The sequence below is a fragment of the Salmo salar genome, chromosome 15 (genome assembly GCF_965601325.2).
Source record: "Salmo salar chromosome 15, fSalSal1, whole genome shotgun sequence".
NCBI classification, from domain to species: domain Eukaryota; kingdom Metazoa; phylum Chordata; class Actinopteri; order Salmoniformes; family Salmonidae; genus Salmo; species Salmo salar.
Window position 1 is genome coordinate 66,584,333 of NC_138305.1, and position 22,838 is coordinate 66,607,170.

The following is a 22,838-nucleotide window of genomic DNA, read 5'->3' on the forward strand; positions in this document are numbered from 1 at the left end:
GTTTTCACTTTGTCATTATGGCATATTGTGTGTAGATGGGTGAGAAAAACAATTCATTTAATCCATTTGGAATTCAGGCTGTAAGACAAAAAAAATTGAAATAAGTCAAGGTGTATGAGTACTTTCTGAAGTCACTGTACTGCCTGAGCAATTCATGATGTTTTTAAATCGTTTGATCTTTACACTCTCTGATTCTGTCTTTGATGCTTCTATCTCAGAAAGTCAACAGTCTGAGACCACAATGCAGTTTAATATTAACTTCTGACACTGTGAAATAAACAAAATCCATTCTCAGATATGCGATGACGCCCCAACATTTCCTTCATCCTCGAATGATATCAGGTAAAGTTAGGGGTCTACTGTTTCATATCTAAATTTGGCTTGACTTGACGTTGACTGACTATCAAAGTTCCCTCCCTACTCCTCTGTTGTCTGCCAATTTGTAATGGAACACAAGACAAATCTCAACGCAACTCAATCACAGTATGCCTTTGGTTTCTTTAACATTATGTAACAGAAAGTTATTATATTTTTCAAAAAGTGGCAAGGATATGCACAGTCTGCAAATATCATGTGAAGTTACTACTTCTGTGTGTGCAAAAGCCTGCCAATAGCCAAGCCCTGTCCTCTGTCAAAAGGATTGCGCAAATCCTGGAGTCAAGTTTAACACTGTATTTAATTGCCACTACCATGCCAGCTATTGTACACGTGACATCCTTGATGAGTATACTGTGGCTAAACAGAACAGCGTAAAATACAGCACCTATCCCCCTATTAGGCAATGTTATACAGTACACTGTACCTGGTTTAAGTTTCAGAGATAACTCGACACAAGGTATGTCTGAATGGAGCAGAAGGCTTCCAAATACACCACAGACACACATAGACACTTCCCTGGTTATATCCTGCTGCCGATTAACAACACTTTATTTATATTCACAAATAGTTCCCATAGAGATGTTCGGAAGTCTTTGCTGTGATGTGAAATGACACATAGTCATAAGGGGTTATAATAGGAAGCATCCCACATTCCAATGCTGCTATGTGGGTGTGGGACAATAAGACAGTAACAAAATAAACTTAGCATGGTCAGCCAAGCCAGTCGTCAGTCCCTTCAGTCCCTGTCCACCCACCACCTCTCACCCACATAATGATTTAAGAGGGGTCCTTTCTCCTGTCCAGAAGCTGTCCCATGAGGCTTGATTTCCCTTCCATGCTGCTGCTCAAGCCCTCACGCCCTACCCCCTCCCTCCCTTGCCACCCTACCCTGTCATCTGTTTCAGTTACATGAATAAGAGGTGCCTGTAACACATGCAGGGCAAAGCATTCAGCCCCAGTCCCTCAGCCCCAGAGGAGTGTGTGTGTGTGTGTGTGTGCGGGGGGGGGGGGGGGGGTGGAAGTGGGAAGTGGAAATTTACAGTCCCGAGTCAGTATCTGGATAGTTGGTCTGCGGCTATGAGGCAGTGCCCAATCTCCACATAGGATTTAATTGTCTTTATCTGAGGGGCGGGCCTCGCTGTCAACTCTACTTCTTGTGAGCTGTGTTGGCATAAAGGCATTCAGTACAGAGGAATGTAGACAGCTGAGAGAGAAGCACACTACACATAGCCACACCATGAAGGAAATGTAAGTCCTTGGAATTACTCAACTGGAATTAGAAAATAGCCTTATCTTAATATTTATGTCAAGTGATTATTAAGGTGTTTTGTTGGATGCTTTTTGTTTCAACTGAATAAGCAATTTCATGTAAGTACTTAAAAACCCTTCAATTAAAATATTTTAAATATCTTTGTTGATGTTTGTGAGTGTGAAAATAGGAATTGAAATTCACAAAGACTATGGATTGCATTCTGTTCTTTATGTCTGTTTACCTTTTGATCTGTTGCAATTTTTACAGGATCTTTCTTTGTGTTTGACTGACTATCGGATGCTAAATTGGACATGTTTCTAATGCTGTGTTTACAGATAATGACAGTGTAGTGTTTTTAGAAGGGCTTGAGAATATCTAGTCAAGGGTTTCTGGGTGGGCCACTTGGCCATTCCAAGGACGGTTTGCCTTAAGTCTTACCCAAGGCAGACAGCCTCCCAGCACCCAGCAGGTGAAAGCACATAGAGAGAGAGAGAGAGAGAGAGAGAGAGAGAGAGAGAGAGAGAGAGAGAGAGAGAGAGAGAGAGAGAGAGAGAGAGAGAGAGAGAGAGAGAGAGAGAGAGAGAGAGAGAGAGAGAGAAAATAGAGAAAATAGAGTGGGCGATAGCTGATCCAGTTATGTAATGAGGTTTGCGAGTGGACGGCGGTTCAAGTTGACTTGTCATGTATAACAGAGACAGAGAGAACCTAGAATATTACAGTCAGAATGAGTCCTGAGCGATGCAGAGGAAAATAAGAGTGGATGGATTGAGTAATGAGGGGCTGTGTTGTTGTAGCTCTAGCATCCTTTTAATAATTGAACGAAATAATAAGCAGTTATTTTACACTGCAAGACAAGTTCCCTTTTTTGTTAGACTTTGTTAGACTGGTCAATGTTTGCAGCTTTGCATTGCATTTTCCCAATGTGGTATTTGTCTGTGAATAGCTACAATGTGTGTAGAGTAGTTTTCCGTCTTAAAAGCATCTCTGTTCTGTTTCTCACTCTGCCTGTACAGTTGCTACATGATGTTCCTGTATGGAGTGTTAGTCATATGACATGGTGAATGAAGATACCTTTTTGAAGATTTATAGCTGCCTTTCAACTGAGAATAGTTTGGATAGATTGTTCTTTAAACTGGTAATATGTATTGTCCAACTATAAATCAACTTTGAATAATACTGTCACTTTCAGTGGCTAAAAGAGAAAGATTTACTCATTGGAGAATAATAGTCGACCGACTCGTAGGCTTTTGTTAGCAACGCAATCACCTATAACAGATTTCCATTGGAGCCAGCGAGAGTAAAGGGAAGCCTTTGATGTTTCTGTTCCTGCCAACTGCATTTCAGTCTGGGACAGCCTCAAAAGGAGAGGAAACCTTACCCCGGTACACTGGTATATCAGCCTCACGATTAATCATAGCAGCTTTTTTCATTCTTCCTGTTTTATACAGCGCTATTCATTATATTACAGCAGTAAGTAGTATTATATTACATCAATTTGTGTCTTAACATGTCCAAGCAATTTCTTACCTTCTGCCCTGCCCCGGGTTGGGTGTTTTACAGCCCTTTGGCACAGGCAGGGAAATGGCATACCTAAGACGCTAATGACGAATCTTGTCTTTCTTGGAAAGGATGTTTACAATATAAACATTCAGTGAACTTGAGCTGTGGGATCTTCCGGAACCAAGCCAAGCTTTCGGAAAACACAGGGATATCTTCTTCTGTAAATTTGGACTACGTTAGTCCAACTGCTCTAAGCATTAGGCAAATTATTTGAATGTGATTCGGGATATATATCTATGGTGGATATCATGAGTTTGTCAGTGTTATTTAAGATGTTTTTTTATTTTTATGCAGTATACAATATACAGTAAGGCATACTGTATATCATGTTCAAAACATTCCCTTAAAGTATAAAAAATAATACATAATCAAGATTTTATTAAATATGTTATATTATGCACATAGAAATTATAGTTGTACAGTATAACTGTGCGCAAGTGAGTAATGCCATCAAGAAAAATTATTTTACCATAAGTTATCTAGTCCAACCCAGAGTGATTTTCAATGCAAGATTGAGCACAATATCCAAAGTGAAATAATAATAGCCATACTGTTGCAGTTCTTATAGCTGAATAACTGTATCACACCATGGCTGACTATACAGCACGTGAGACACTCTTATCATGCTAATGCACCGTCCTATCTCTGCCTTATCCGGCTCACGTCTCTCTCTATCTCCCCCTTCTTGCCCTCTTCCTGTTCATCTCGCTCTCGCTTTCTTTCTCTAACTCTTTCGCAATTTTTTTCTCTTTCTCCTCTCTTTTTCCTTCTCCTCGTCCTCTCTACTCTCAACCTCTATAGAATGGCACAGAAAGAGAAGCTACAAAGTCTGAAAGATTTCCACAAGGACACACTGAAGCCTTCGCCAGGGAAGAGCCCAGGCACTCGACCGGAGGATGAGGCAGAGGGCAAGCCCATCCAGAGGGAGAAGTGGGCCAGCAAGTTAGACTTTATCTTGTCCGTGGCCGGAGGCTTTGTCGGTTTAGGGAACGTGTGGCGCTTCCCGTACCTCTGCTATAAGAATGGTGGAGGTAGGCATTCAAATGAACATGGGCCCTTTCTCCATAGAAACAGGTCTTAAAGTGGGGGGTCAATCAAGTTAGATATTTTTTTTCAGTAACCTTCAAAGAACTCAACTCGGGGACTGCAATTACAGGATTTTGATTTGTGAAATGGCTGTAGGTAGGCACATACTGCAGACCCTGTAGATTAACTGTCTCTCTTTCTCTCCTCCACCCAGGTGCGTTTCTCATCCCCTACACCATCTTCCTGTTTGGTGGAGGCCTGCCGGTGTTCTTCCTGGAGGTGGCTCTGGGCCAGTATACCTCTGAGGGAGGCATCACCTGCTGGGAAAAACTCTGCCCCATCTTCACCGGTGAGTCACCACACTTCCTATTGTCCCAATACCATTCTCCCATATTGCCCTTAGACCAGTCATCATCAGGGAAAGTAGGCAGGGAAAGGATGCGGTGTAAGCCTTCTTGGGTATGGTGTGATGTACTGTAGGTGGTAACGTCAGAGACGGAGAGAGGAATTAGTGAAGTACCTAAACACTGCAGAGTTTCCATTAGCATTGCTTAGGCGGGGCCTGCTCTGTGCCAAGCCTACTCCATGCCTGCTTAGTGATGTGTCCCATCGTAGAAAAAATCTACAATTAAAATTATGTTGCCTGCCCTTGCTCTAGCCTTGGTGTTCTTCACATCCTGCTTAAAAAAAACTAAATCCAGTGACGTTACCCAGCCTGTGGTTGGTATTGTTGTTCTGACTGCTCTTGCATAACTCACTAACAGCATCCAGCAGCACTGATTATGCTGTCTATGGGTTGCTAGACTCAGTGTACAAACATTATGTTCTACTGAGGTGTCCCTCGCTGGGTTCCAATAGGTAATTGGACCACATTTACTTCATTCATTAGCCGGCTCTGTGATGTGTAAAGTACATTATTCAGAATAGCATGAGGAGCAGCCTAGTCCCAGATCTGGATATGCCTCAGCCAATTTCTCTGACTGTGCTTTGTTTTCATGAGAATTTGACTGAAGCACAAAAACCTACTGATCTGGGACCAGGTAATTGAGGATTGCCTAATTTACATTAGAGACTGGACGTCGTCAAACACCAAACATTGAACACTCACCAAACATTGAGACTGGCCTATTTTTGGCAGGTAAATACATACATACACACCACATATGCATGATGTTGTTATTGCAGTCCTGGTGTGAGGTTATGTCCCTAAAACGTATCTCCTTATCAGTCAGGGTCCTGCCATAGATTTTCACTGTAATATACTATAGGAAGACCAGTTCTATCATGCAGACCAGTAAGTAGTGAGACAGCTGAACATAACAAAGCAGCAATAGACCCCCTTCAGATGTTTTAACACTCTAGTGAATGCTCCCAGCCATGAGCTGCTATTCCATGAAGCCGGGAGCGACTGGTAGAAAGAGACAGCTGAAGACAAGGGCTGGGAGTGCAGCCGATCTTTAGCAGCTGTTGATGAGCTTGAATAATCAAGGAGTGCTGAGGCAGCTGCCTGTCTGACTGGCAGGGTGTGTGAACTGGCACAAACATGCACGTGTGCGCACGCACACACACTCACATGTCCGCACACGCGCACACACAGACTACAGAGAGACAGACACCCACCGGTGGCCTATAGGTGGCTTCCACTATCCCTCTTAGTCTTTTTTTACACATTCAGAAGGCCTGTCTCACCCACCACACACACAACCATGGATTCATTTGTCTAACAGTTTGTCTGTGGAATGTGGGGGCTGAGAAGGGAGGAAAGGGGGAAGAGGCGGGAGAGAGGGGGTTACCGGAGGTGACACCAGTCTAATAATAGTTCAGAGGAGTGGAAGAATACAGGGGATTTCTGTATCTAGGTGGGGACCAATGTCATATCTAAAAATAACATACAAACACTAAGGTCATTATAACTGTAGTTAGTACACTCAAGCCAGGGAAACATCCTCTCTTTGAAATAGGAGTGAGCTGAGTTGTGAACCATCTGAGTGAGTAGATTTGTTTCCATTGGTTATATATAAATCTCCTCAAAAGGCACTAGGTCAGTGTTCACTGAAGTGCTTCAGCTCCAATGTTGGCTTTACATATTGTCGTTTACAAGGGGATTCAGTGTCACATACTGTAGCCCCTATGACATTGTTTTGCTAGGGATTACACTTTTTCTCTTCTCTGTAGGTATTGGCTACGCCTCCATTGTGATCGTCTCTCTCCTGAACATCTACTACATAGTGATTCTAGCCTGGGGACTCTACTACCTATTCCAGTGCTTTCAGCCGGAGCTGCCCTGGGCCAAATGCAATCAGCCATGGAACACAGACCGGTGTGTGGAGGACACGTTCCGCAAGAACAAGACCCTGATGCTGGCTGCCAACATCACCAACTTCACCTCCCCCGTCACTGAGTTCTGGGAGTGAGTACTCACTGTCCAACAGCTGGGCTAACTCTGTTCTGACACACACGCAGACAAACACACACAGAGAAAATCAGAAAAGCCTACACACAAGCATACACAAATCAGTACACACACATGCAACCACGCACACACACGCATAAACACACACACATTCTGTCCACATATACAAGGTCAAAAACAAATAAAACAGACAACATGAACACTACAGATACTGTACCTCTTCCTTGTTTGATGTAAACATATGTTTGGATTGGCTACATTTCCAGAGCAGAAAGCACACTGAACTTTAATAAACTCCCCGCTCAGTCATGAGGTTTATTCTATCTTTAAATTGGATCTTTCACTACACTATATTTGGATCAATGGGTATTGTTGTTTTCCTTTCCTTTTAAAAGTACTGCCAAATATGTGTCCTCTTGGGGAGACACAATCACTTAACTTCAAATCCCAGTTCCCTGTAAAATAATGCTTACTTACATTTGGTCAACACAAAATCCAACAGCATAGATTATATCTACTTTCTACCATATCCATGGGCCAGACACTGATGAGGTAGAATATCCCACAGAAATATAACACATAGAATGAAAATAACATACTGTCATCTCTTAATATTCTCTCAGGGCACAGCACATTCAGGCCCAGGAGGAGCTAGAGCAGAGGGGGGGTTTTGAAAACTTAACCTCACCACACATTATATCCCCACCACATATCGTCTATCTATTTGCTTTTCACTGCTTTGATGTTATAGCTGTTGGCATGAAACCTTGGTCAGGACCCACAGGAATTATGAGATGTCACACTTGCCCTACTTAAAAAATAAATAATAATTGTAGAGCGAGAAATTGTACTATACTGTACTGTATCATGCAGGGGTCTACATAGACGTACAATTCCATCAGAGCCTCTCCCCAAAGACCGTAATTGACCTGTATTCTGTCTGTTCCCTCCTTCCTAAGACGCAACGTGCTGAGCATCTCTTCTGGGATCGACGACATCGGCCCTCTAAAGTGGGACCTAGCCCTGTGTCTCCTGGCAGTATGGATTGTCTGCTTTTTCTGCATCTGGAAGGGAGTCAAGTCCACTGGGAAGGTTTGTAGAAGCTTGCTGTGGTTGTTATCAGACTTGTTTGCAGTCTCTAAAAATAGTGTTTATTCACACACCCAAAAAAAGGAGATTTAATAAGGTAGAGTAATGTTTTTCATTATATCCAATTGGTATTTACAATCTTGTCTCATCGCTGCAACTCCCCAACGGACTCAGGAGAGGCAAATGTCAAGAGCCATGCATCTTCCGAAACATGACCTGCCAAGCCACACTGCTTATAGAGACACAGCCAGCTCCACCAATGTGTCCAAGGAAACACCATCCAACTGACATCAGCTTGCAGGCACCTGGCCCACCACAAGGAGTCGCTAGAGCACAATGAGCCAAGGAAATCCCCACGGCCAAACCCTTCCCTAACCCGGATGACAACTGGGCCAATTGTGCACCGCCCCATGGGGTTCCCGGTCACAGCCAGCTTGGGATCAAACCCAAGCCTGTAGTGGCACCTCTGTGCTGCGATGCAGTGCCTTAGACCACTGCGCCACTTGGGAGGTCCAGGTGGTGGATGTTTTCTGCTGTAGCCAACTTGTCGATGTCACTGTGTTGATGATATCAGAAACAGTCTGACACCCAGGCATGCTAGTCTGCTTTATTACCACTGTGATTTGTTGGGAGATCTATTTGGCAAATTCTTACAGAAATACCCCATTTGTGGCTTCAGCTCCCTACTTAAACAAAACACAGAATTAGCCCCTTCCATTATGGTAAACCGCTGCATATCTAGCATACACTACTGTACGGTGTATTTCCATGCACACACTTCAGCCGCCCACCCCAACTTAAAATATCCTCACACAATGCAATCTACAGTCAACTTTCTTTGTGGAGTTGTGTTCTTCTGTATATTCCATGCTCCCCTTTCCTATGTGTTTATCTAAAAAAATTCAAAGCAAGAAACATTCCATTCTGTAAAATGGCCGACTACGCCACCTATTAAAATTTCATGATGAAACCTTGGCTTCAGCTGATGGGCCATCCCTGGAGCCCCCACAGCAGCCATACGCAATAGGCATCCGGACCCAGAATAGTAGAATGCACAAGCTGCAATTTAGACATTTGGAAGTGTGTCAGCAGTTTCCCTTTTGTTATGTCAGTCATTGCAGAGCTTAGAGAGCTATATATGACAGTTCATCAACTAGCCCATGTCAGCTAAAGTTTTTTTTTAGCCCATTGATTCTATTATAACGTTTGAGTCACTCAGACATCACATGAACACACTTAAGAATGGCAAAATCTGTAGAATTACAGGAAATGAGTTTCAGAACTGCCAAATTGTCTTTCCACCCCAAGGCAAAATGTGTGTGTGTGTGGAGGGTGAACAGTTTGTGTCATGGACAGTGCTTGTGCCCATTGAAATAAATGTGGCACAGCTTGCTGAGGGGCGGGGGGAGGTTGCATGGGTTGCGAGGTGGGGGTTTGTTACTACACTCATAAATTACAATATCCATCTGGAATTTTGCCACCTAGGACATGTCTTTAGTGATTTAAAAAAATATATAACATAATTAAATAAAACTCACCCCTCTTTTCTGTTACCTTGGCCTTTGCTTTGGCTGCCTTTTTTCCAGTTGCAACTTTTTGGCCCATTCATTCCAGCAACATAGCACCCTGCATCCCACTGCTGGTTTGCTTTTGAAGCTAAGCAGGGTCAATACTGGTTGGTCCCTGGACGGGAGACCAGATATAGCTGGAAGTGGTGAAAAGAAACATGAGGAAAAATGTATATCATAAGAAATGTAATGAGGGAAAACTGTGTGAAAAATGTACATCAGTACATGTCCGAAAATCATGTCTGACTGTGAAAATCCTATAAACCAGATGTGTTTTTGTTGTTGTTGTAAAGGCTGCCCTACGGAGGATCAGATATTTTTTCATCACCTTATTGATGGGGGATAGTAGATCTGTAGTTGGGGGCAACTTCTTCCTAAAGCATCCTCTCCAAGATTCATTCCATTACGGAACCTTTACATCAGCGGATGGAACAATCTCTGTCCCATTGCATCATGGAACCTTGACATCAGCTAATATGTCTCTACCAGTCTTTATCTGTTTTTTTCTAGGTGGTGTATATCACAGCAACTTTCCCTTTCATCATGCTTATCGTGCTGTTGGTGCGTGGTGTGACTCTGCCAGGGGCATCCGAAGGGATCAAATTCTACCTCTACCCCAACCTGACCCGCCTACAGGACCCAGAGGTAGGAGCCAGAACCCAGAATCCTAATCCCCACCCCTCTACCCATCTTTACTGTCTCTGTACAGTCCCCTCCACCCACCCCTAATGACCTTATCCGACATCAATGCATATCTGTTTACTTACACGTCTATCAGGGCCTCTTACTGATATCTCTACATCGCAAAGTCATCTAGACTGCGGAAAAGGAACCAGTCCACAGCCTTTGTAGGTCTTAAGTCTGGTTGAATTATTAGTGGTACTATAATTGAGAGAACATGTGTTCACAATGCAAGACCCGCTAGAACTCTCCAATCATCCAGATTTATGACATAATTCAATTTGCTCCTTCCTCTGGATTGAAGTGACTAACTATGCCTGGCGGACCTGAAAAGTTCCATGACAATCATTTTGCAACATCATGTGCTTTTGGGATGTTTTTTATTACATTCTCTGAGCCAAAAGCTAAGAGTTACTTTTGTTGAATAAATTACATTTGCAGCATGGCATCCCACATGTTCTTTTTGATTTCCGATGTTATAACAATAGGCTGTTCAGTTTTGATGGAAATGTTCCTTTTTATTCCCCAAAATTGTATTTGCGATCGCAACATGTTTAATCAAGTAGCTATTTGTCTTAGACTCAGAAGCTTAGTTAGTTGTGCATTCAATTAAACAGAGATAGAAAAAGTAATAATAAAATACTTAATCAAATTAAATGTCAAATCTCATCACATTAGGTTAATCTAACCCAATTATGTCCCAGCAAAGATGAAAAAGGTTGCCAACCAAGTGACCAGAAGTGTATGATGAATGGTGAACTGAACAGACTGGCATCATGTTGTTGCTGTTGCCGCCTCAGGTGTGGATCGACGCGGGAACCCAGATATTCTTCTCTTACGCCATCTGTCTGGGGGCTATGACGTCACTGGGGAGCTACAACAAGTACAAATACAACTGCTACAGGTGAGCTTCGTTGTCATGTCGATGGGGGAATGGCTGTAGTAGTAGTGAGATCAACTCGTGTCAAAGCAGGTTGCTTAAGAAAAAAATGGGAACTTCCGTTCCGTCTGTGTAAATTAACATCCTCCATGATATATGTGTGACATAGGGACTGTTTGCTGCTGGGAGGCCTGAACAGCGGTACCAGTTTTGTGTCTGGCTTCGCAATATTTTCCGTCCTGGGCTTCATGGCACAAGAGCAAGGGGTGGATATTGCCGATGTGGCAGAGTCAGGTACGAGGGTCAAAGGTCAACCGTGAACATAGCAGTGATGGTGGGCACTGCTGAAACGACAATGAACGACAATGCCGAAATGTAGAGATATCGGCAATTGCACACTCCTTGAATAAAGGCCTGAAAGAAAGAGGTGTTGCTTTTTGTATGATGTGTTTTCCATAGTGAATTTGGCCCTGGTTGAGTGTTGTGCTGTGTGTCTGAGCTACTGCTGAACCATGTAAAGCTGGGTTCAATAAAGAGCCACTCTAATCAACCATACTTATAATCACAGCTGTACTCTACTATCCACAGCCACCTGGGCTCAAAGGCACCAGGTGGGCCAATGTTCCACTCTAGGGTTTAAAATCTATTTAATTTGTTTAAAAAAATCATCCCATTATATATAATTACATTAATGTAATGATATAGAATATAGAATGGCACGATTTTTAAAGAAAGATCCATATTATCAATAGATTATAAACCCTAGAGTGGAACATTGGCCCAGCTGGTGCCTTTAACCCCAAGTGTGGCAAGTGTGGATTTATTGAATTAAGAAATTGTCTAGAGGAGTTGCTGTAATGTGCAGTAAGCCAAAATAAGAAAATCTTGGCCATTCTGTTCCAATAAAATTGATAATTGTTATCATTTGTGTTATAACAACCAGTGCTCACCACCAGTGAAATAGTTGTTGAAAACAAATGTGCTAAGTATTGTAATGTAACTGTAATGTTAAGAACTTTACTGTATTGAGCTGTGGATCCCTGAAGTGGACTCTAGCTAGCCCAGCATGATATTATATTCCATGTGGATTTCGAAGGAGATGCATCTTCTTTAAGCATGCCCGCTCTGTTCAGTTCAGTGTTGCTTAACAACAACCTGCTTTAGAGAGAACCTGTTTCCATGTACTTTTACTTTAATTATTACGAATAGAGAATTCTATTGTACTGTGACTGTTATAGCTATGTTTATGTCAATTGGGATGAATGTTTTCTTAAATGCTATAATTCATGCATATTTATTGGAAAAAGGTTAACTTAAAAAATAGGTCATATTTGCCAAAAGGTTACTCTAAATGTAAATTGTTGTTGATAACAGTAAATAATAATTACAAAAATCTGTGCAAAAGTTCATTGTGTTATTCTGCCTGGATGGACTTGGCAAGATTTAATGATAGTTTGTTGAGTTGAGTTTGCCGTCATTTTGTATATATTCAAGTGCCCTTGAAATCCTGTTGAATTAGCTTTTGAGCAAATCTCTATCTGCTTTGACAATATTTGTTTAGCTTGTATACTAATGCAGGATGCTAGAGTCACACACAGCATATGACCATTAGCAAATACTTAATGGATAGTTCCTCCACCTATCCAGTCCTTACATAAGACAAACATATAGCATACAGAAAGGTTTATCACTCCAGTTCTGTAAATGTAACATTACCATTTGAATGTGTTTAGTTTAACGTTTTTACCCCCCTCATACCGTCCAAGCTCAAATTAGATGGGTTGGTTCATTCTCTTCTCCGTCTCTCCCCCCTGCCCTCTCTTCACCCCTCTAGGTCCTGGCCTGGCCTTCATTGCTTACCCTAAGGCTGTGTCCATGATGCCCATGCCCACGTTCTGGGCCATCCTATTCTTCATCATGCTTCTGCTACTAGGCCTCGACAGTCAGGTCAGTACTAAAGCAATAACTAGTATACATTTCTATTGGTAATACGGTACTTGGTACATGTCTCTAGTTTCAACGACCCTGGAACAATATATATCTACAATGTACTTACACTATGTAGTTAGTGTATCTACATTGTAATTACACTATGCCTATGTAGTTACAATGTAAATATATAGGTAGTAGGGACACATACAGTAGTGTAAAGTATACTGAACAAAAATATAAATGCAACAAGCAACAATTTCAAAAATGTTACTGAGTTACAGTTCATATAGGGAAAACAATTGAGAACTCTGGACATTACAGTGAACTTATAATAAGATACAAAATCCAGACAAGAAAAGCAACCCAGAGTGGAGAACAGTTCAACCATGTCAAAACATTTGTTACATCTTGAAGGCTTGAACATAAATAGGAAATAGTTTTTTTAGAAGTATGTGAACCAGTAATACATTTATTTCAGGAAACATAATTGAATAGATAGAACCAGACAGTTTAGTCTCATAGCTTTCTCTTGAGGTGTCCATTGCAGTCCAGACTCCCGAGGTGTTGACTAAGACGAACGGAGGTGAGGCCAAGGAGGCATCAGTGGGGTTCTCTCACTATCACATTTCCTGCTTCCAAGTGTAATTTTACTTTCTGCTAACTCAGTCCTCCTCGTGGTCAATGACATCTCAGCCAAACACCAAAAACTTATGCTTCAAGTACGGTTATTTCCATTGGAAAGTAGATCAGTGGGAGAGTGAGTGGGCATAATTCTTGACCACACATTTTACGCAGATTAGTGGTGCTGAATACAGTATTGTTTCATGGCTCTTATGTACATGCCATAGTTATGAGGAGAGGGCTTGTTATAGGATGTGGAGAGAAAAATGCTTTCAGTGTATGCTAAATAACAAAGTCTATTTCACTAAATCAGAGAAGTGTGACTCCAGATACATTTCCACGATAACAACAGCACTGCCTATAAATTATTCAGCCAATGGCATTATAACTGGATAAGCCCGAAATGGAGAGGGTTTCCATGAACAACAGATATATAGAGAGAGAGAGATAAAGAGAGAGAGAGAGAGAGAGAGAGAGAGAGAGAGAGAGAGAGAGAGAGAGAGAGAGAGAGAGAGAGAGAGAGAGAGAGAGAGAGAGAGAGAGAGAGAGAGACTGTTGTTTTGCATGAAATAGCCAATTGAAGGCCCAGCCAGTGTTCCCAAGAGGAGCCTTGTATAAAATGTCTCATTATTGCACAACAGAGACAGCAGTGATTCTTTAGTCTAATCAGTGATTTGAGGAGGAGGAAAAAGAAGTCCATGTATGGAGGCAAACTTTGCGTTTTTGTTCAACTTTCAACAGACCACTGAGAAGTAAAATTGGTCCCACATTTCAGCCATTTTTCCATATTTGGAACCTGTGTACATGCTCATATAGCATGTGTTCGATAGACCGTTTATTAGGTACACCCATCTAGTACCGGGTCGGACTCCACTTTGCCTACAGGACAGAGAACAGCCTGAATTCTTCGGGGCATGGCAACGTTACTCAATTGGTGTCAAGGGACCTAACGTGTGCCAGAAAAACATTCCCCACACCATTACACCACCGCCACCAGCCTGTACCATTGACACCAGGCAGGATGGGGCCATGGACTCTGCCAAATCCTCTGCCATCAGCATGATGCAACAGGAACCAGGAGTCGTCGTACCAGGCAATGTTTTTCCACAAATAACATCCAGTCAGCGGCAGTCCTGTGGGTGAAAATAGCTCGTTGATGAGAGGTCTACGGATGTCCACTGTAGTTGCAGCTTCTTTTTGTTAGCTGATAGGAGTGGAACCCGGTGTGGTCGTCTGCTGCAATAGCCCATCCGTGACAAGGACTGATGAGTTGTGCGTTCTGAGTTGATGTTCTGCACACCGCTGTTGTACTGCGCTATTATTTGCCTGTTTTTGTCCCGCTTGCACAATTCTAGCCATTCTCCTTTGACCTCTCATCAACAAGCTGTTTTCGCCCAAAGGACTGCCGCTGACTGGATGTTTTTGTCATGTCCTGACCAGTAAAGGGGCTGTTTGTTATTGTAGTTTGGTCAGGGCGTGGCAAGGGGTGTTTGTTTAGGGTGTTTCGGGGTTGTTTGGGTTATGTTCTATGTTAGTGTATTTCTATGTTATTTCTAGTTGGTCTATTTCTATGTGGTGTTTATTGGGTTGACCTTCAATTGGAGGCAGCTGCTTCTCGTTGCCTCTGATTGAAGGTCCTATTTGTAGGGGTGTTTGTTTTATGGGGGTTTGTGGGTAGTTATTTCCTGGTTTAGTGTTTGTTGCACCTGACGGGACTGTTTGGAGTCGTTTGTTTTGTATACGTGTTTATTTTGTTTTTCCTTCTTCAATAAAAAAGAAGATGAGTATACATTTTCCCGCTGCGTTTTGGTCCACTCCTTACGACAATCGTGACAGAACTACCCACCACAAATGGACCAAGCAGTGGAGGAAGGAGCAGCAGGAGGAATATAAGGATTCATGGACATGGGAGGAGATCCTGGACGGGCAGGACCATGACACCAGGCTGGGGAGTACCAGCGCCCTAAGGAGGAGCTGGAGGCAGCCAAGGCAGAAAGGCGCCATTACGAGGCGTTATACGCGCCGATTGGCAAGCGCGAGAGGCATCCCCAATACATTTTTTGGGGGGGCACACGGGGAGAGTGGCTAGGTCAGGTAATAGACCTAAGCCAACACCCCGTGCTTATTATGGGGAGCAACGGATCATGAGAGCACCGGTGTATGTGGAAGTGCGCATGATCTCGCCCATGCACACGCACAGTCCGGTGCGAGCGATCCCAGCCCCTCGCAAGTGCCGTGTTAGAGTGGGCATCCAGTCGGGTAGGAGTATGCCTGCACAGCACATCTGGCCACCAGTGTGCCTCCTAGGCCCAGGCTACCCTACGCCTGCTCTACGCACGGCAGCCATCAGGCCTCTGCACAGCCCAGTTCGCCCTGTGCCAGCACTCTGCTCGTGCAGGGCTACTGTTACCATCCAGCCAGGGCGGGTTGTGCAGGCGGTGCGCTCCAGACCGTCGGTGCCTACTCATAACCCAGTGTATCCAGTTCCCGCTCCTCGCACTAGCCTTGACGTGCGTGTTTCCAGTCTGGCGCCTCCAAAGCCAGCACCACGCACCAGGCCTCCAGTGCGTCAGCCCAGTCCAGTTCGTCCTGCTCCTGCTCCTCGCACTAGCCCTGTGGTGCATGTCCCTAGTCTGGCATCTCCAAAGCCAGCCCCACGCATCAGGCCTTCAGTGCGCAGTCCCCGTCCAGAGCTTCCGACGACAGTTCCCCGTCCAGAGCTTCCGACGACAGTTCCCCGTCCAGAGCTTCCGACGACAGTTCCCTGTCCAGAGCTTCCGGCGACAGTGCCCCGTCCAGAGCTTCCAGCGACAGTACCCCGTCTAGAGATGGCCCACAGTTCGGAGCCTGCAGAGACAGCCCACAGTCCGGAGCCTGCAGAGACGGCCCACAGTCCGGAGCCAGCAGAGACGGCCCACAGTCCGGAGCCAGCAGAGACGGCCCACAGTCCGGAGCCAGCAGAGACGGCCCACAGTCCGGAGCCAGCAGAGACGGCCCGAGGTGTCCAGCGACGCGCCTCGCACCGAGGTGTCCAGCGACGCGCCTCGGCCCGAGGTGTCCAGCGACGCGCCTCGGCCCGAGGTGTCCAGCGACGCGCCTCGGCCCGAGGTGTCCAGCGAGGCCCCCCGGTCCGAGGTCTTTAGCGAGGCGCCCCGGTCCGCGGTCTTCAGCAACGCGCCTCAGCCCGAGGTCTTCAGCGATGCGCCTTAGTCCAGAGACTTCGGGAGGGGTAAATAATAATAAGCAGTTAGCGGGGGTGGACAGGTTAGGTTGGGGAGTAAGGCCGGAGCCTGAGCCACCTCCGTAGTAGGAGGTTGGGGAGAGGGGGTGTAGCACAAGAACCGTCGGTGACGGTGGCCACCCTCCCTTCCCTCCCTTTAGTTATGGGATTATTTTTGTGTTGGGGTTTATTTTTGTGTTTTTTTGTTGTTGTTGTTTAAGGTGTCCCGGGGTCTGCACCTTTGGGGGAGGTACTGTCACGTCCTGACCAGTAAAGGGGCTGTTTGTTATTGTAGTTTGGTCAGGGCGTGGCAGGGGGTGTTTGTTTAGGGTGTTTCAGGGTTGTTTGGGTTATGTTCTATGTTAGTGTATTTCTATGTCATTTCTAGTTGGTCTATTTCTATGTGGTGTTTATTGGGTTGACCTTCAATTGGAGGCAGCTGCTTCTCGTTGCCTCTGATTGAAGGTCCTATTTATAGGGGTGTTTGTTCTATGGGGGTTTGTGGGTAGTTATTTCCTGGTTTAGTGTTTGTTGCACCTGACGGGACTGTTTGGAGTCGTTTGTTTTGTATACGTGTTTATTTTGTTTTTCCTTCTTCAATAAAAAAGATGAGTATACATTTTCCCACTGCGTTTTGGTCCACTCCTTACGACAATCGTGACAGTTTTTTGTTTGTCGCACCATTCTCAGTAAACCCTAGACACTGTCGCGCGTGAAAAGCCCAGGAGAACGGCCATTTCTGAGATGCTGGAACCAGCGTTCCTAGCATTGATGATGATACCACTCTCAAAGTTGCCCATTGTAATGTTCAATCGAACAGTAACTGAATGCCTCGATGCCTGTTTGCCTGCTTTATATAGAAAGCCCCAGTCCTGTGACTCACTGTCTGTAGAAGTTAACCATTTTCGTGAACGGGGTGCTGTACCTAATAAACTGGCCAACTGATTGTAGGCTGTTAATTTATCATGTATTTAGCATTTATGTTTGTGCAATAAGGCCTAAAAGCAATACCAATTATAATGGTAATGGCCATCAGCGTTCTGGTAGGACACTAAGGTTAATGGCTTTCTTTATGTCTCCCCAGTTTGTCGAAGTGGAAGGACAGATCACCTCCCTGGTGGATCTGTATCCATCCGTCCTAAGGATTGGTTACCGCCGTGAGATCTTTATAGCTGTGATGTGTTGCATAAGCTATCTTCTGGGACTTACCATGGTAACGAAAGTAAGTACACCAACAGCACTTCAGTGTAACTTTATGCACTACATGTTGTTCTTACCTTACAATTATTGTATTAGACCTTGACATACTATAATTTCTGGGACCATTGTAATGAAAGTAAGTTCACCTACAGCAACAGGTCCATAATTATTGTCACCCTTGATAAAGATGAACAAAAAATACTGTATAAAATAAATAATTCAAATACTGAGTTATATTGTATGCTAAAACAAAATGGGCAAATAATATTATTATACACTAATACAATTGCTCAGAGAAAGAGATGTTGTTTAAGTAATAAAGCAATTATATTAGTGTCGTTATACTAGCAGGGGAGGGTGCTAGAGTATTGAAAACAGGGGTGCCAATAATTTTGAACCGTATCTTTTTGGGATTTTTTGACTTACTTGTTGAACAAAATCTCTTTCTCTGAGCAATTGTATTAGTATAAAATCATATTATTTTCCAATTTTACTGAGCATACAATTTAGCTCAATATTTGTATTATTTATTACTATATTTTTTGCTCATCTTTATCAAGGGTGCCAATAATAATGGACCTGACAGTATATAAAAGACCTTAAGATTCTATCATTGCAATTCAGGTTAGCGTACAAAATAGATAACAACACATGACTTTTTCCACATGCTTTGCCGTTGTCACACTTTTGCAACCAAATAGAGGGGGTTCTACTACCGAGCTCTTATAGCACATCCTGTGTGTTTCGCATCATGAATGGAACAATTTGGAATGTCATTTTCCAGTTAGCAGTTAACTTTACTTCAATGACATCTCATCACCTGTTGAACTCTCCTTTCATTGGCCCAGTGCCAGCATTCTTATGTATCAACCACTTTTTCCTATCCATGTCCAACCCCATCTCTATCTATCTTTCAGGAAACTAACTTTTGCTATCTTCATTCTATTCAGGGTGGCATGTATGTGTTTCAACTCTTTGACTACTATGCAGCCAGTGGTGTGTGCCTTTTGTGGGTTGCATTCTTTGAATGTATTGCTGTAGCCTGGGTTTATGGTAAGTTTGTACCTTTTTTTCCAAATAAATTGTTTATCCTACATTTAGGAACAAACGTTATGAGTCTGTTTTTAAAGGGAAAAACAGCAACAACGCATGAGTTATGACCTCGCTTGGTGTATACAATACCCTTGCTGTTCCTTTTCACGCTTATCGTAAAACACTTCAATTGGCTTCCACATATGTCCCATTGGCTTCTATTGACTTCTATTGAAGACAAATTAAGAACTATGCCACCTTTATAATGAAGAGGTGAACAGGAGCACAGCAACCCACATGCCTTTTCTAGAGGTGTTGTTACTAGCGCTGTGATCCACGTTGCTATTATTAAGAGAGCAAGCATGCTGGTTTTGTAAATAATCATTTTGTAACGGTTAACAATAAGCTAAAGAGAGATTGTTCATGCCATATGACTTCATGGAACAACCAATAGGTAGATGAGGGTGTTTATAGAAGCTATGATGGCGCCACACCCTGTACTGTAGCTCTTCTCATGGTCTAGAGATGGATACTGATTCTGTTTATAGTTGATAGTGAGATGTCACCCTGTTTTACCTTGAGAAAATGCACAGGTCTTATACGATGGTTAACTTTACTGTATAGGAGACTAGGAGTGTGTCTCTAACAACAAGTTCTTCTGTATTGTTGACAGGTGCTGATCATTTCTATGATGCAATTGAAGACATGATTGGCTACCGACCTAACCCGTGGATGAAATGGAGCTGGACCTTTATCACTCCCGTCCTCTGTGCGGTGAGTATTCAACAGCCCAACACTGTTACTGTGTGTTCAACAGCTTTCCACTGTTACAAAGTGTTAAACAGCCCAACACTGTTGTGCTGTGGTTTTGAAAACATGAGGAACCTCTTGGATCAGAGTGAAAATGTACTGTGAAATAAGTGATCATGTCCTAAACCATTTTTCTTGTTGTTCCCAGGGTTGCTTTATCTTCTCATTGGTGAAGTACAAGCCCCTGACCTATAACAAGGTGTATGAGTACCCAGACTGGTCTATTGGCCTGGGCTGGTCTCTGGCCCTCGCCTCCATGATCTGCATCCCCATGGTAATGGTCATCAAGATCCTCCAGTCCGACGGACCGTTCATAGAGGTACGCAAACAAAAAAGATGATGCTAGATAGCTCCTAGTTGTATGAATACAAACACTGCCTGAAATGGAGTGCAGCATTGTGTTAATGGCATGCAGTATGCAATTGCATAACTTGTATTATATTGCACACATGATATAAGCCGTCTACATGATGAAGTATACCATGTAATGTGATTTTATGGCATGATACAAGGATTTCTACAAAGTGGCTTTTTATCGTTGCATTATTTTCATGTCATGTGGGTCATTTGACATTCTCCTCTACACCCCACAGAGGATTAAGGCAGTGGCTGCCCCAGTAAAGGAAGGTGCGAGTTCTCGCCCCAAAGAGTACAGTGTGAAGAGCAGCGAGCTTACCCAGCCTCTGAACCCCAATGGGGACAACATCCTGATCAAGCCCACCCACACCATTGTAGAAACAATGATGTGAGCACTCTCTGTGAGAGGAAATACTGATTGGCGTGCTGTCTACGTTATTATCATTTATTAACTAACTTTGATAGTGGTAGAACCAGGTTTACATTGTTCTATATATCTGCACTAGGAATATTCTGGTTTGGTTTCTATGATGAGGATTAAGAGTTTTATATATATATATATATATATATATATATTGCTGTTGGGTTGTTTTTTATCTTGGTAATTTTTTATCATATTGTTGTTGTTACCGTTTTTGTTGGCGATGTTAGTTTGGGCAGAATTTTGACATAGAACAACATGTTCTATGTTAACTACCTTTCTGTTGATTGTGGAACATTTTCACTTAACAAAAATACAGTAAACTGAATGTGTAACATGTTAGGTAGCAAACAATTAAGATAATATCCTAACGTTATTGTGGCAGCATCCTTGTCTGAGGTCATTTGTAATCTGTTGTCGATGCCATTTGTTGTGAGATGCAACTGAATTAACCTTCTCTGTGCTAGCGGTGGATGCCAGCCACTCACACCTGCTGGTAGAGTAGCCATCTGTACCACCTAGGCTGAACGAGTGTTGGGCCATTAACCGAAATATCGTTGGCTCGAATCCCTGAGCTGACTAAGTGAAAATCTCTCGGCGTGCCCTTATGCAAGGCACTTAACTCTAATTGCTCCTATAAGTCGCTCTGTATAAGACCTAAATTACTAAAATATAAAAGTAACATGCAGTGTAGATATAGTAGTTCACAGGTACGTCCTTATGGTTACTATGGCCCTGCCCAAATACTGTACAAAATGTTCCCGGAAGGATGTGTCCTTAGGAGGGAGGTGAGGAAGTGAAGGAGAAAAAGGAAGAAGCATTTTAAGAGTATTTGTACATTGCCTAAGACCTTCAGTCAGTCCCAGTGCATTTATTGAAACCTCTTTTTGCACTTCATATGTTGAGATTCACCTTTATTTTAATGATCTGTTCTGAAAATTGTCACAAGAACCTGCTGTTACATTTGCAACATTAATTTCAAAAGAAACGCTATATAGCTTCAAACCTTTTTGATATTGTTCATATCTATCCGTTCAAACATGAGCATTATACTCTCACTCTTGCTATAAATATAAAAACTAAAATAAAGGTGGAACATTGCCATACAACATTCTGTCTCTCTATGACTAAACCTGTGATAGTTGTGAGAACCATAATTTAATTGGAGCAAAAAATATAACCTTAACAAAATGATTAAAAAAATGTTTTGAAATAATTGTTTTTTCTCCAGTGATCTCATTTTAATAACAGTAATGGTCAGTAAATAACTGTTTCATACAAAATTTCCATCAGACTCAATTGTATTTTAGTATTTTACTTGTTTGTGAATCACGTATGCCTTTTTGTATTAACCATTTTATACTGTACAGCATATGAACACTGTCACCGATGACCTATTTCTTCTGAATACAGTCAACAATTCATATTTAATGTTAAATGTTATGAGCCTGAATGAAATTTGTAGTGTGCAATATTCATCAAATAAATGGCCTTTACCACTCAAATTATTTCAGTTTGAAAACAGATGTAAAAATACTAAACATGATATGTGACCAAAATACAAAATTTGAACATCTAAAGTTAAAGTGAGATTCCTTAACCGAAAGCATGTACATGAACATCCAGAGTACAGTGCTTGGTCAACAAAATTCCTTGTCCAGAAGGCAATAAAAAATATTTAAAAAATACCTGTTGGAAAATCAAGTGTATTTTTATCTAACATCCATCCCCCTTTGAGATGCACCTTCATCATCTCTTCCTAGACTGAAAATAAACATATTTTTCTTTACATGTCTTGGAATGAATTATTCATTTGTTCTGTGAGTGCATTTAAGGGCCTACTGGCCTGTTTCTTCTGGCCTGCTTCTTCCTCATAAAGACAGCTACAGTATAAAAACACCCCACAAAAAAATACTATAGTATATTATGGTATAAATACCCTAGTATTCACTGTAGTTTTTTTGCAGACTTTACTATAGACATAAGTTTGCACAAACACTACAGTGAATACTGTAGTATTTACTGTAGAAGTTATAGTTAACTATAGTATAAATATTGTAGTAAAAGAAAACTAAAATATACTATTGTAATTAATGTGGTGTTTTTGCAGATTGTAGTATACACTGTAGTGTATTTGCTGAATACAGTATACTGTGGTATTTACTATAGTGTTTTTGCTGACATGAATGTAGTATTTACTATCGTTTTTTTGGTTTTATTATCTTTGACATAGAAGCGGAGGCTTTCTCCTTGAGGAAACTAAAATAGCACATATTCCGTAACCTGTAAGTATGTAGGACTGGGAAGGATATGGATAGTTAAAGAGTTTCTGCTCTTTTGAATAACATGTACGGAACACATTATATGGTCTATACTTGTATACCCACTTATGGGTGGC

The 22,838-nt window shown here is 42.5% G+C and overlaps 1 protein-coding gene across 2 annotated transcripts; it reads left to right on the top strand.

Annotated features, from left to right (window-relative positions):
• The first annotated feature begins 1,422 nt into the window (after window positions 1-1,422).
• Window positions 1,423-22,229, top strand: LOC106571856 (sodium- and chloride-dependent taurine transporter). 2 transcript variants are annotated; one of them, XM_014145357.3, is made up of 14 exons: window positions 1,423-1,626; window positions 3,992-4,221; window positions 4,431-4,565; window positions 6,392-6,626; window positions 7,589-7,721; window positions 9,797-9,931; window positions 10,768-10,871; window positions 11,017-11,141; window positions 12,682-12,794; window positions 17,705-17,842; window positions 18,771-18,873; window positions 19,526-19,626; window positions 19,811-19,981; window positions 20,256-22,229. In XM_014145357.3, exons 1-14 carry the CDS (start codon window positions 1,616-1,618, stop codon window positions 20,409-20,411), a joined length of 1,890 nt encoding a protein of 629 aa, XP_014000832.1. In that variant the 5' UTR covers window positions 1,423-1,615; the 3' UTR covers window positions 20,412-22,229. The 2 variants fall into 2 exon arrangements, with proteins under 2 accessions (XP_014000832.1, XP_014000833.1); XM_014145358.3 differs by having other exon boundaries at window positions 1,432-1,746.
• Window positions 22,230-22,838: the final 609 nt, after the last annotated feature.

What these genes read in the sequence shown, in the direction of transcription:
- LOC106571856 (XM_014145357.3), top strand. An exon ending in CCCGCCTACAGGACCCAGAG is followed by an intron (nt 9,932 to 10,767) that starts GTAGGAGCCAGA and finishes TTGCCGCCTCAG; the next exon opens with GTGTGGATCGACGCGGGAAC. An exon ending in TACAAATACAACTGCTACAG is followed by an intron (nt 10,872 to 11,016) that starts GTGAGCTTCGTT and finishes TGTGTGACATAG; the next exon opens with GGACTGTTTGCTGCTGGGAG.